This window comes from Poecilia formosa, unplaced genomic scaffold (genome assembly GCF_000485575.1).
Source record: "Poecilia formosa unplaced genomic scaffold, Poecilia_formosa-5.1.2 Scaffold92, whole genome shotgun sequence".
Classification (NCBI taxonomy): Eukaryota; Metazoa; Chordata; class Actinopteri; order Cyprinodontiformes; family Poeciliidae; genus Poecilia; species Poecilia formosa.
This window is the reverse complement of record NW_006800031.1, coordinates 602,152-615,933: the sequence shown is the minus strand read 5'-3', so window position 1 is coordinate 615,933 and position 13,782 is coordinate 602,152. Positions and strand designations below refer to the sequence as shown.

Genomic DNA, 13,782 nt, shown 5'->3' with positions numbered 1-13,782 from the left:
CGATAGCTGGATGGGACTGAACCCTTTGAGGGATCCTTCTGGATCTGCCAGTCGCTCATGGAGGGCAGTGAGTTTCTTTAGCCAGTAGTTAGCCACTGTGCCTTGCTGTTGTGGGACGCCTCCCTTTCCCATATGCCTTTCCAGTATTGTTCAGTCTCCAGCCTTGGTGGGTTGGGTGGAGAAGAGCCGGTTAATCCTCCTGGCTTCATTCTCTCTTGTGTATCTCTTTAGGCGGCTGGCCAAGGCTTGGAGTTTCGAGTGCTTCAGGTATGGGCATCTGGCTGTACTTCTTAGGTACTGATCTTTTCATTGCACCTCTTTTGAGCTCTGACAGTTGGCTCACTTCCCTCCTTGTTATCTTGATCTTAGCCTCTAACCACTAAGATCAAGATATTGATCTTAGTGGTTAGTGGTATCTTAGCCTCATAAGATATTGGGTCTCATGGTTGCTCTTATAGCCAAGCATCTCAAGGATCACCGATGCTTAGTTGTATATCAGTTCATTGGTTTCAGTTATGGTGTTGGTCGGGATCGTTCTCAATGCTGCATTCACATCTTCAATGAGACTTTCTGATGGTACTTCACTCAGCTGTTCTAATTGGCGTCGGGGTTGTCTGGTGTTCATTCGGGGCATGATTCTCTCTCTCAGGTCAGTTGCTGCCTTGTTCAGCTCAGATGGTTCGTTCATTACTGGGGCTACATACCCAGTCTCTGGGCGGGTAGTTGTAGTTAACTCCCTTCTGACCTGGCGTCCTGGCTCCTCCCCTTTGTGTTGTACCTCATCAATCTCAAGTTGTGATAGCAGTTGCTGTTTGCGGATGTTGGAACACTGAGCTACTAGTTGTTTGGCAGTTAGTGTTGACTGGGGATGTCGAAGTAACCATTCCTCCCACAGTCTTTGCATGTAACCCCTCTGACTAGGGTTACTTGAGTAGTAGCATTCCAACAGATCCATGTTTTCATCTCTCGCCCATTTCCGTCTTGTTCCAGTAGCCCATTTGTCATCAAGGTGCTCTGGTTCCCCAGCACCTGACGCAGACCTTGTTTGGCCGGGCGACGTCTGAGCCGGCATGTCATGCTTATCAATGTCTCTCATGGTATGAGGTAGGCTATATAGCTCCAAGGGTCTTGCCTAAGGACCCACACTGCACAGCTCAGTTTCACTGTTGTAACTGTTTTGCTCCAGCCTGGATTCGAACCCGGGTCCCCCCGGGTGGAAGACTGGTGACTTACCCACTATATATATATATATATATACATACACACACATATATAAAAACATTAACGTTTCGAATGTTTTTATATATATATATATATATACATACACACACATATATAAAAACATTAACGTTTCGAATGTTTTTTTTATTATTCACTATTCAATGATTATTACTCATTTAGCATAAATGCTGCTTCATACAGTCTGATTTTAGTCTGTGGCGTAAGATTTTATTACCAGATAATCCCCTCTTTTCATTATAAGAAATTATGTGATATTTCAGATTATTCACATCAAGTTTTATTTTACTTCCACAGTTCTGTTGGCTTTTCTTATGGGCTGCTGGACGGTTCTTTTGGTCGTTTTCCATTTCTTGCTAGCAATGCTGGCTTGAGGAGCAAAGCAGCTTCATGAATTTGACTGGCAGCCAATCAGAAAATGAGCATCAGGAATAACATTTAATCAGTTATATTACATTTTGAGTAACGGATGCATTTAAGATAAACATTTTTATGGAATTGAACTTTGTTTTCATTATTATTATATTTTTATCCAGCTTTCCCTTGCAGCCCCTCCTCTGACAAACACTTCCCAAAGATAATGTAGTACTTACGATTTGTCATTGATGACGGTGTTGACAGCATCTCTGAGTCTCTCTGCGGACATTTTTTTTTAACTTAACAGTAACTGCAGCTCCTTTGGCCTCCATGTGCACCATGTTGTCTGGCTGGTCCCCGAACATGGGGATTCCCACCATGGGAACGCCGTGGTAGATGGCCTCATAGATCCCGTTTGTCCCACCGTGAGTGATGAAAGCTTTGGTTTTAGCATGGCCTGGTAGAAACCAACGTTATTAAATATTTGTTGATGAAGGACAAGTTTAATAAATAGATCATTTTAATAACTTTGTGCTCATATTTACATGTTGGAACAGCTGAATTATGAAGTTAAACAATAAAGTGAGTGCTGTAGTGTCGACACTCTTTAGACGTTGGGCTTTTTTATGTCATATTTTGTTTTCAGCACAATACCTGACCTCAATACATGACCTCAATACATGGGGTGGACATTTACACACACAAATATCTAAAATTTCTTATTTTAAGAATTTTGATTTATTGTTGTCTCTAACAAAAAATGTTTTAAACATATAACAGTATCATCAGAAATGTCATTTTTACTGTTTTCACAGTTTGTTCCATGAGACCATCAATAAATATCTAAGTTGGAAAATATGATAAAATGCAGTTACTGTGAGCAGTTTAACGATATAAATCACACTTTTTAAGTAAGCGGCGTCCCGAAGAAACCAGAATGTTTCTCAAGAACAGAATTTGTTTGTGCCGCAATGAAGGCTGTGCCATACAGTTACCTAAAACAAGGTAACAAACAGCTTTTATTCATAATTTTCATTATCACAGTACTACCACAAAATATTGCGCTAAAATACTATCGTAGAGAGGCCTCTAGGTTGGATTATTAGATTTTCTCACCCAGCAAGTCAGTTTATGGGATCCAGTCATAAATTCTGGTGCTGGAGCCCAAACTTTTGGGTTTTTCTCTGCTATATCTCCACAGCACCTACAATCGTTTAAGAAAACATGTTTTTAACCAAACTGAGCTGAGAAATCAACCAGTTAAAACAACTTAAGCAATTTATTTATTTATTTAGAAAACACTTTTCACAGTCACAAAACACTGCGCAAGATGAGATCAAAATGTAGAGAAAACATAAGAGAAAATAAGAACATAAATTAGTAAATCTGTTATCTTCAAACCAATGCATGACTAAATAAATGGCTCTTTAGATATTTTTTAGAGTAATAAGACAAAACTCACAAATAACTTCAGCGAGAATTATAAGGTTTTAATACTTGTAAAAAAATTTTTAAAAAAGGCACTTTTTTCTTTTAGCAAATTATTTCAGTTAATCCTATACAATTAAAACACTAGATTAAAAATGCTTGGTAAGATTTTGTGTTTTTGCAGTGTAAAACTCTTGCTCTCTTTTAATACTCAGTTTTATACAGAAAATGACTACTAAACTGATTTTTGAGAACCGAAAGTGAAAATGTAGCTATAAAGTTGTGTTAGTGTAAGTCTAATTCTAATAAAATACAGCGATACCAATCAACAGGGCAGACGGAGGTTTGCATCTGTTTTCTAGTTGAGTTGAACAAGGATTTATGTGGGAGTCCAGAGTTAGTTTGGGACGAAGATGACGTAATAAAATATCTAAATGGATGATTCTAACTCTGCAGAAGTTAATCAGAGCAGTTAGTGATTTTTTTTTTTACCTTTTGTGGAAGCTGAGCGAGCACCGATGCGATCATGTTCGCCTTTTCTGTGGTCAGGTTCTTGACCACCGATCCTAAAGAGAAGACAACGATACCATCGTCTCCATTTTCCATTTCCTGTAAAATGGTAATTTATTTCAACATGTCATTTCTTTTGTTTGCATCAGCACTAATGTGGTGTCATTATTTATTCTACCTCTGGTAAAGGTTTAGCTGGTTTGCAGTGGATCCCTCCAACAAACTTAAAGTTGGGGAGGAGTGGACGAGGAAAATCAAAATCCCAGTAGGTTCTCATCAACCAGGTATCAGCTTTACCCATCAACTCACAGGCACTGGTGGGTGTTCCTGTTACAAACAGCATGTTATTAAACAGGTTGCTGTGCATAAAATCACAACTAATTCAAAGAGTTTCTATCCCGACCCAAAAAAAAAAAAGATTTTAGATTAATTTTAGGGCTGATACAATTAATCCCGATTAATCAGTTATTGAGATAATCGTCAACTAATTTAGTATCACTAGCAAATCGCTAACTGGAGTATACAGACTTAATAAAGGTGATTTGTTGAAGAACACACTCAGAGCAGTTTTTAATACAAAACCATACAATAAATATATACATTTTAAAATAAAAATAAAAAATCCTTTGTAAATATGTTTTAGCCAAAACTCCTGAAGTTGACGGGACAGTTTTAGCTTCACCCAGTTCAAGTTATATATATATATATATATAACTTGCCTGAACAATCGATTTCTAAAATATATTTTAGAATATTTGGTTAATTATATGGAGATTTTTCTCTTCGCTCACCTTTGACTTCAGACTAATATTTATCCAGTTCTCTCCACATTAAGTTTTGGCATCACGATGTCCTGCAAAGCATAGAAGAGGACGTTCCAGAGTCTCTCTAAAAAGTCCATCTTGTCCGTGAGTTTGCTCATAGCAGCGGGAACAAAGGAGGGAGGAGCAGGAAGCTGACCACACATCCTCTCCCAGTTATGAGCCAAGGAAAAACGTAAAGAAAAGACCAGAGGGATTCCCAACATGTCCGCTGTCAGGTCACTGCCAGGGTAGATCGGATCAGCAAATAACACATCGTAGTTTCCCTGCTTCAGCTTTTTCATGATGGTTTCCGATTTCACCACTCCATCCAAGAATTTAAGGAAATAATCCATGTTGGTCCTTATAAAACCATTAATTTGTTGTAAATCTGGAAGTAGGTCATGTGATCAACCTCGTAGATGGAAAAGAGAAGGAACTCCTTGATAAACTTCTTTTTGAACTCCATTGAGACGGAGACGTTAAACGGTTCATAGCGGAAGTGAGACGGTTCGCTGCTGTTCATGAACAGCGATGTGCTCGGGATCAGGACCGTCACCTGGTGTCCTCTGTCCACCAGCGTTTCCAGTACCGGCTTCATGTTGATCCAGTGGCTTCCATCTGTGTGCCACACCAAAATCTTCCCTCCATTGGCTGCAGAAAGAAGCAGCAGGACAAAGAAGGCGATATGCAGCTTCATGGTGGTTTAAAATATGTTGGGAAAGAGAAAATTCCTCTTGAATAAGAAGCAATCCAGCCGAAAGTCTGAACTTCTGCTGTGGGCAGAATCTCGCTTATTTAATCGTGATCATGTGAAACATCAAGTGTTAAACAATGTTGTCATACAAGGAAGCTGTTGGTAAATGTGTAAGCATTCCCCTTAATGATTGTCACAGTGATTCAGAACGTTGTTGATGCATTTAACCCAGCAGTGGTTTTATTCTCATCAGAATAAAGCAGCTTGAATGCAGCTTTAAAGCTGCCAGTCGAGCTATTATTGTTTCAGAAAGGTATAAACATCATTTTCAAGATACTCTGGCAATTCAATCAATCAAATTTTATTTATGTAAGGCATTAAAACACCTTAGAAGAAAAATAAAATGGAAATAAACAAAAAAATACACCTGACTTTGTACATTTCCTCCAAGTTTTATTGATTTAGTTTCACTTTAGAAAATTCACAATCAAAATTAGAAAAATGTAGTGTACATTTATATTCAGCTCCACCAAGGCACCACTTTGAATCACCACATTTTGCTACATGTTCTTTTCTTTTTTTAGTCCCCAATCGAACCGAGTCTACCGAACTATCATGTGTGGAAACACAATTATTCTTGGTTCGAAAGCAAATGTGAACATCAAGCACACTGGAGACCGCTCCAAAAGCAGGAAGCAAACTTTAGCGCAGGGCATTCTGGGTAAATACAACAAAAACAAACTCACCAGGGTCTTGTGCTAGTGTGAGAAATGGCTCTTTATCTTTTACCAAAGACCAAATTTAAATCCTACCGCCACTAAAATCTGATGCTATTCCATTTTTGTCTACATTTTGTGAAGAAGGAAATTGCGCTAGTTTTTTTTTCTTGGAAGCTTTTGTGTTTCCTTTAGTGGTTCTTGGTGCAGCGCCCCTACAGGCGAGGAGGGGAACAGGTTTTGGTGTGAAATAACTGCAGCAGCTGAAAATGTCAGAAAATGTTCCAACGTTGGTCCCCAATCGAACCAAATCAATCAGGTGTGAAAAACCCCTAAAAGCTGTGCACTTCGTCCCCCTCATTAACATTGTAGATTCCCTTTTGACGCTGGATTCAGGGACGGCTGGAAAAACAATGGCTGTTTGAATACTGGATTCAATCCCCGTTGAGTGAGTCAGGATCTATTCACATTGTGAATGTCTTCATTCCTACACCTCCCCCTGGTGGGACACAAAAACCTGAGATGGAAACAACAAAAATTGTTGATTTCTGATTTATTTTAATTTTCATAGGAATTTACCGTGCATTTGCTCACATTCCTGCTGCTTCCTCTGCCTCCTCTGCACCACTTGCTGAGGGTTACAGAGTGTTGCCTTTTGAAGTAGACATTTGCATAATCAGATTAGGGTGCGTGATTGTCTCTGTGCGCCCCCTGCTTCCTTCACAGGGTGCTCCAGAGGAGAGAGGGTGCTGTCCAGCTGAACAATGGAGGACTCCCCTCCTCTGGCAGCGGACACGCAGCCCTTGCACCTGCATCTTCCGCTCCCACGTTGCAGGTCGATTACAGCCACGGCTCAGCCTCGGAACCGCTGAGACTGGGAGGAGGAGGAGAAGAAGGACGAGGAGGAGGGTGGCTCGAGTGCTGAGATGGGAGAGGAAGGGCAGGGGTTGAGCTGAGATATTTAAACATGCAAAGGGTGAATTGGCTTTAAGGGGATAAAGAGCTCAGGGCCTATCGGCTGGCGCCCAGCTCCAGAAATGCTCTCTTTATGGAGCCGGGAGAGCGTGGGGCTGCCTGCGCCGATCTGCTCCATTGTGATAACGGATTCAGACAGCGTGCCAGACGCTGATAAGGAAATGTGCTCTCAATAGACGATTACCCGCGTGCTCGCGAAGGAATAGTCAATCAGGAAGATGCGGAGCGAGTGAGAGGCATGCAGATTTGTTGTGTGTGTCTTTTTTTTTTACACATCGGGTTTTTCCTAACTCTGCAGAAAAACCGTAATGTTCAGACATGATTGGGAGGAATCTGTAAATAAAGTGTTACCATGACAGCATTTCTACCTAATATTCCAGTTTTCAAAGAAACCGCAAAGCTTATCACTGCAAAAACACAAAATCCTAGCAATTCCTACCATTTTTGTCTAGTGTATAGTGAAAATATTCATTAGAAATAAGACAAAACTTACTTGCAAGCAACTTTTCAGCAATAAACAGGGTCTTGTTTTAGGTCAATTATTCCTTAATGTTGATAAAAAATGACTACTTCCACTGGCAGATTATTTCACTTATAACCAAACATTTTTACCATCTTAATGTTAAAATAATCTACCAACACAACCAGTACTTTATCAATATTAAGGAATTATTGACTTAAAACTCCTATATATTCCTGAAAAGTTACTTGCAAGTTAGTTTAGTTTTATTTCTAGTGTAACAAAATATTTGCACTAGAAACTTGACCAAAAATACTTGGTAATATTTTGTGTTTTTGCAGTGTACACAGAAGTACAGATGTGTCACATTACCAGGAAGTGGTGACATAAACCAGTTCCTTCATTTTTTAAAAACTTTATTATGAAATGACTCGATGTACTGTGAAGTCATTACTCGGATTCATCATGACATTGTGTTACATGATTTTATTTATTTTTCAGGATTACACTGTAAAAACACAAAATCTTACCAAGTATTTTTAAGTTTAATTTCTAGTGAAAATATCTTAAATAAGACTGAACTAAATTCCAAGTAACTTTTCAGCAAGAAATATAAGCTTGTTTTAAATCAATAAATCTATAATATTGCTGAAATAGCAGTATTTTTAATTATTTCACTATTTATAGTGAAATAAGTCAAGCTAGTAGTTTTTCATCAGTATTAAGGAATGACTCACTTAAAACAAGCTTCTATATTTTGCTGAAAAGTACTTATAATTTAGTTTTGTCTAATTTCAAGTGCACTCAGATATTTTTACTTATTTTTACCATAAATACTTGGTAATATTTTGTGTTTTTACAGTGTTACAAAGGGTCAGTTGTCACTTCCCTCCAGTCGTTGAGTCCAGCTACGCTCGGCTTTGTTTAGTCAGAGTTTAACTCCCGCGGTTGAAGCGCCTGGAGTCAGATCAGTGTTTACTCTTCAGCTCAGTTAGTCGCCATGTTTGGTCTGAGGATCGGCCACAATAGACGTTCAAGCAACTAAATGTTCGCCAGGCGACTGAAATGAACCGGCTGCTGTTGTCAACTCAGCTGTAAACAAGACAGGGACTCAGAAAACCACAGCAGTTGTTCATTCTCAGTTTTTCATTATGGAAAATTTTCACTTTTCTGTAAAGGCAGCCTGGAAAAACCTGGAAAAGCCTGGATTTTATTTTAATAAGTTTGGGGGGAAAAATAGCCATTTTTAATTTAGTTTCTTTCCTGTGAATTAAATATCCATCCATCCATCCATCCATCCATCCATCCATCCATGTTGTCGTCTTCTTTCATGTTTATTGTTTTATCTTTCTGTATTAATATCTGCTGCTGGTTTCCTGTTTAAATTACTTTTGTTTTCATTTTCACGTCAAACTTTCTGTTTTCTTCCAGGAATTCCTTCGTTCGTTCTCGGCGTTTATGACGTCATCCCTCCAGCATCGCTGTCCACACAACGACCAACTGGACAACGTTTGACTTCGGAGCGACCTCTGACCTCATGGGTTACAAGTTAAGCGGGCACATCGAGCCGGTCCTCTGTCAGGCCTCTGGTCAGCGGACAAAGGGCAAAGGTCAGCCTTGTGTCCACATGGCTGCAGAGGAACAAACCTCTGAGCTTTGATTACACAAAGCAGCAGCAGCTTTTCTTCTTTGCTTCAGTTATCACAGTGTGACCATACAGGCGTTCAAAATGGCGGCCATCTTGAAAAATGGCTGTCATCCTGAAATTCAAGTGGCTTTGCTTTTTGAAAATTCTGGTTATTACCTTCTTAGTTTCTTTATTTCTGGATAGTTACATAAAATAAACTAGGGTAACACTTTATTTGAAGGGGGGTGAATAAGACTGTCATGACACCATCATAAACATGACATAACACATGTCATGAACATGAATAAGCCTTCATGAATATTTGACTGTTGTCATAAAGTGTCATTCGGTAAATTATGACACTTTTAATACAAAGTTGACATTATTCAAAATGTCTTTGACAACTTGACATTAACCAAGAAATCATTACTGATATAAATTTGTTATAAAATCATTACTGTTTAAACTTTACCTTTAATTAACATAAAGTTACCTAATTTTTAAAGTGCAATCAGTAATACTTTTATAACAAATTTATATCAATAATGATTTATTGGTTAATGTCAAGTTGTCATAACAAAGACATTTTGAATAATGTCAACTTTGTATTAAAAGTGTCATAATTTACCGAATGACGCTTTATGACAACAGTCATAAATATTCATGAAGGCTTATTCATGTTCATGACAGGTGTTATGTCATGTTTATGATGGTGTCATGACAGTATATTCACCCCCCTTCAAATAAAGTGTTACCTAAACTAGTGAGGAAAAGTATTAGATTTTCTCCTATAGAAGTAGGATGAATGTTTAATAATATGCCAGGATTTACAAAAAAATAAAAATTTACATTTAGATTAGGAGTGTCTATTTCAGATCGATTTACAACATGAGCAGTGAAATGACTCGGAGCTAAACATCAGAAGCCATTTCTTATTGTTTTGTCTCATAATTGTGGGACCTTCGGGTCAGTACTTCTGTCAGGTAGTGTTTCTGTGTAAATATTTCACAAAATGCGTAAAGAAAAACACCCAAATAATTAACAAATCCTTTATTGAATAAATAATTAAAATAAATAAGATACTATGTGTCCACAAGTAAAGCAAAAATAAATTAGCAAAGACATATAAGATTGATCATTTACACACTCCTCACAGTTGACAATCAGTTCAGTATCTTTGGCCGTCATATCACATTTCATTTATTTACAGAAAATAAATTAAAAAAAGCAAAAATTCCTTTGAAATCGGATATTTGTGAGCAATGACTGAAAGCAGATTGTCAGTTTCATCCCAACATTAGAAATCAGCTGCTGAGTTTTGAGAAAAAGGAAGAAAAACAGAAAATCTGATTTCTCTGAAGCCTCAGAAACTTGATAAATGAGAAAAGGTCAGGTTAGGTATTAGGACTAAGAAATGATGAAATAAAATAAAATTCAGAGAATAAAGTCATTATGAGAGTAAAGTACAAGAATAAAAATACTTATTCTCAAACAAAGTCGCACGAGAATAAAGTTGTAAATGACCAGAATAAAGTCATTCTGGTAATACTATGACTTTATTTTCATATTATTTTGAATTTATTTTCAATATTTTGACTTTATTCTCAAAATATTGACTATTATCATATAATTGTGACTTTTTTCTTGTATTATTTTGACTTTATTCTTGTGATTTTATTATTTTTTATTTTCTTAGCATGGCTCTCTGTTGTTGATTGAGTTGCCATATTTTAAAAGAAAAAAAACCAAAAAGTGCTCGTTTGCAATCTGGAGAAGTAGCTCAGCCTTCATCTGTTCCTCATTTAATCTAAGTCAGAATAAGAAAATCCACAATCCTCCATTTTCCTCATTGGAAAACAAGGAATTCCTGCAAAATTAAATCAGTTCCAGCAACCAGGGATGCAAACATGGCGACACGAAGGAAACGTGGGACACTTCCATGCAGAAAACGTATAAATTGCTCCTGGAAATTATACTTTATAAATAATCAGCGTCACAAGAGGGACGCGTCTCGTCTTCCACAACACGAGTTTTTATTCCCCTGTAAAAAAAATAAAAACAGTTTGAAAAGTCCTCCATGTTCTTCTGGTCTACCAGGCCTCGGAGCTGTCGCTCCTGGATCCGGGCGACGGCGCCTCGGTGTCGCTGGTGGCGGTCCAGGTTCGGGGAGGCGAGTGCAGCCGCTCCATGTTGCCCCTCAGGAAGCTGAGCAGGGCGGTGGAGGAGTGGCCGGCCGGCTGGCCGCTCTGGCTCTCCAGCAGCTGCACCAGGAAATTGATGTAGCGCATGGCCAGGCGCAGGATCTCGTTCTTGCTCAGCTTCTTCTCCGGAGGATGGGTGGGGATGAGCTTGCGGAGCTCTGCGAAGGCCGTGTTGACGTTGTGCTGGCGCCACCGCTCCCTGGTGTTGGTGAACACCTTCCTGGTCATGATGCTGGAAGGTAAACGGGATCGAATGAAGCTTTTTAACAGTTTATTCATCTGTTTTAGATTATAGTGGAGATTAATTCAATATTTATGCTTTTTGTAAAGATAATTTTAATCTTACCAAATATACAGCTCTGGAATAAATTAAGAACCCACTGCACTGAACTGAAAACCTCCTGGTTATTCCTCCAGATATTGATTTCTGGACTCTTCCTGAGTTAAAACATTATTATTGTTGTTTCTAAATTAATATAAACTTGTTTTCTTTGCATTATTTGAGATCTGAAAGCGCTCTATCTTTTTTGTTATTTTGAACATTTCTCATTTTCTGCAAATAAATACAAGGGTTAGTTAAATACTGAGACATGTCAGCAGTTCATAGAATAAAAGAACAAAGTTCGTTTTACTCAATAATATAACTAAAAAACGTAAAACCAGAGAAACTGATCATTTTAATGGTTTCTTAATTTTTTCCAGAGTTGTATTTGGTCTAGTTTCTAGTACAAATATTTTAACTAACTTGAAATAAGACAAAACTAACTGACAAGTAACTTTTCAGTAAGATATACGAGCTTGTTTTAAATAAATAACTCTTTAGTAATAATAATAAAGTTCCAGTTCAACTGGTAGATTATTTCACTTATAACAGGGGAAAATGTTACGAGTGAAATAATCAAACAGTAAAACTAGTTATTTTTCATCAATATTAAGTAATTACTTAAAACAAGCCACCGTAACTTGCTGAAAAGTTACTTTTTTCTCATTTCAAGTTAAGATATTTGTAGAAACTAGACTAAAAATATTTTGTGTTTTTGCAGCTTTGCAGTGTCTTTAGTTAAATTTAGTATCAGACTGGAATGTGACTCTTTTCTGTTTATATGTTTGGTTTCTGTTGGTATAAATTAGATTTTGCAGCATTGAATCATCTTAAGAACCAACTTCAGTTGAAGGATTATTTTATTCTTCTAAAGCCATTTTAGTTGCAGAAACACAGTGTGTGTGTCATTACTTTAGAGCTGATTGACGACCTGAGTTTTTCATTTTAAAGACAGTCTTGTTGTTGATGAGTGACGGTGTTTATTTGTAGCTGACTTCTTGTAACTGACTTCTGTTCTGCTGTCACAACTCGCTTGTGAAAATAGATTTTTAATCTCAAGGAGTTTTTAAAATATGAGTCCAGTTTTTATATAAAGCACCTTTATATAAAATTTCCTCTAAATTTATATAAATACTTTCAATGTAATTTAAATTCAGCTTATTATAAATGTTTACACTTTACAAGACACTTTGACGAAAGTAATCAAGTTAATCTAATAATATTGACAGATTTTATATTCAATATTAATACAATTTAAAAAGATGCATATTTTATATTTTTATCTTTGAAAATAACAAATTTGTTCAATGTTCAGCCCTGATCTGTGTGTAAGCTTTTATAGCCTAAGTTTTTTTTATTTATTCATGATCATTTAGTGAGAAATGTTTCATTTTTCATTTTCAGCAGGTTTTCTTGCAGAAAAAGGCACATTTTCAAAAAAGAAAAATACAATTTCCTCCCAGTATTTCTTACAAATGATATCTATAACCAAAGCAAACATTAAAAATATTATGTATCTGACCTGTTTGTGTAGAAATGTGCAGAAATCTCAGAAGGCAGAGCTTTCGTCCGCAGGTCATCGGCGTCTGGCAGTCCTTCAGCAGAGCCTCCTCATCGTCACTGGATCCGGTGGAGCGAGAGGGAGGAAGAGGAGCCGGGTGAGACGCGGCGCGCCTCCATCCCACCTTTTATAGCCGGGCGGCCCCATTGTGTGACGTGTGTCGTGGTGGAGCTTCATTGTGGTTGTTGCTCAGTCCCCACCTCCACCTCCTTTATTGTTATTGTGAATAAATTGATGTGAATTATTGATGTTGCTCCGCGGAGGTCGTGACTTTAGATGGTTTCTAAATGATTTTATCAGGTTTTTGTGTTCAACTTTTAAAATGACTGAAAGTAGGCCACCTTTAAGGTGATTGTTTGTCATTTAATCCCTGAATGATCCCACTGAAGGTCATAAACTCCTATTGAGGTGAAACTGAGACGTTCGGAACGTTCTCTTACTGTTCTGGACACTGATTCCTTTCTGCTCCTCTGACATTAGGCGTGGAAGGCCCACCAGGAGAAAAACCTGCAGCTCTGCCTTTAAACTCAGCCTGATTGGCCCACAAAAGGTAAAAACACCACATGCAGATTGACAGTCGAACAATATGTGTTTTGTTATGACTCCGGTAATCTTGTTGAGTGATTCCAAGGGGCCACACATAAATTAGAGGAAACATGGAGGCCAGAGTCTGACTCCCATCTCAGCCATCACTCCTCACTTCTTTTTTTTTCCTTCAACCCCCGTTCAGATAAAATAAGTCCAGTTTAACCAATTGTCACTGTTTCTTTTTACACCCTTCAAGTGTTGTTTCAAAGACGCAGCCTTCCAGAAAACCGTGTGTGTGGAGTAGGAATTTACATAATCCGATTAGGCAATGGGATTAGCCGAGGGCCTGGAGAACGGGCCC

The 13,782-nt window shown here is 37.9% G+C and overlaps 2 protein-coding genes and 1 pseudogene across 2 annotated transcripts in view; all 3 read right to left on the bottom strand.

Moving 5' to 3' along the window:
* LOC103141982 (UDP-glucuronosyltransferase 2A1-like) overlaps nt 1-4,346 on the bottom strand; it is a 12,376-nt gene extending 8,030 nt beyond the window's left edge. The window contains exon 1 of the mRNA XM_016674226.1: nt 4,326-4,346. The gene's annotated coding sequence lies outside the window, so the exon portion shown is untranslated. The remainder of the gene's footprint in view (nt 1-4,325) is intronic.
* The window catches only part of LOC103141983 (UDP-glucuronosyltransferase 2A2-like), an 8,709-nt pseudogene extending 2,812 nt beyond the window's left edge, over nt 1-5,897 (bottom strand).
* A 4,998-nt stretch (nt 5,898-10,895) lies between these two features.
* tal2 (T-cell acute lymphocytic leukemia 2) lies at nt 10,896-13,348 on the bottom strand. The gene is made up of 2 exons (XM_007557815.2): nt 12,855-13,348; nt 10,896-11,242 (listed from the first exon to the last, which is right to left on the bottom strand). The coding sequence occupies exon 2, from the start codon at nt 11,236-11,238 to the stop codon at nt 10,900-10,902; it is 339 nt and encodes a 112-aa protein (XP_007557877.1). The 5' UTR covers nt 11,239-11,242; nt 12,855-13,348; the 3' UTR covers nt 10,896-10,899.
* Nucleotides 13,349-13,782: the final 434 nt, after the last annotated feature.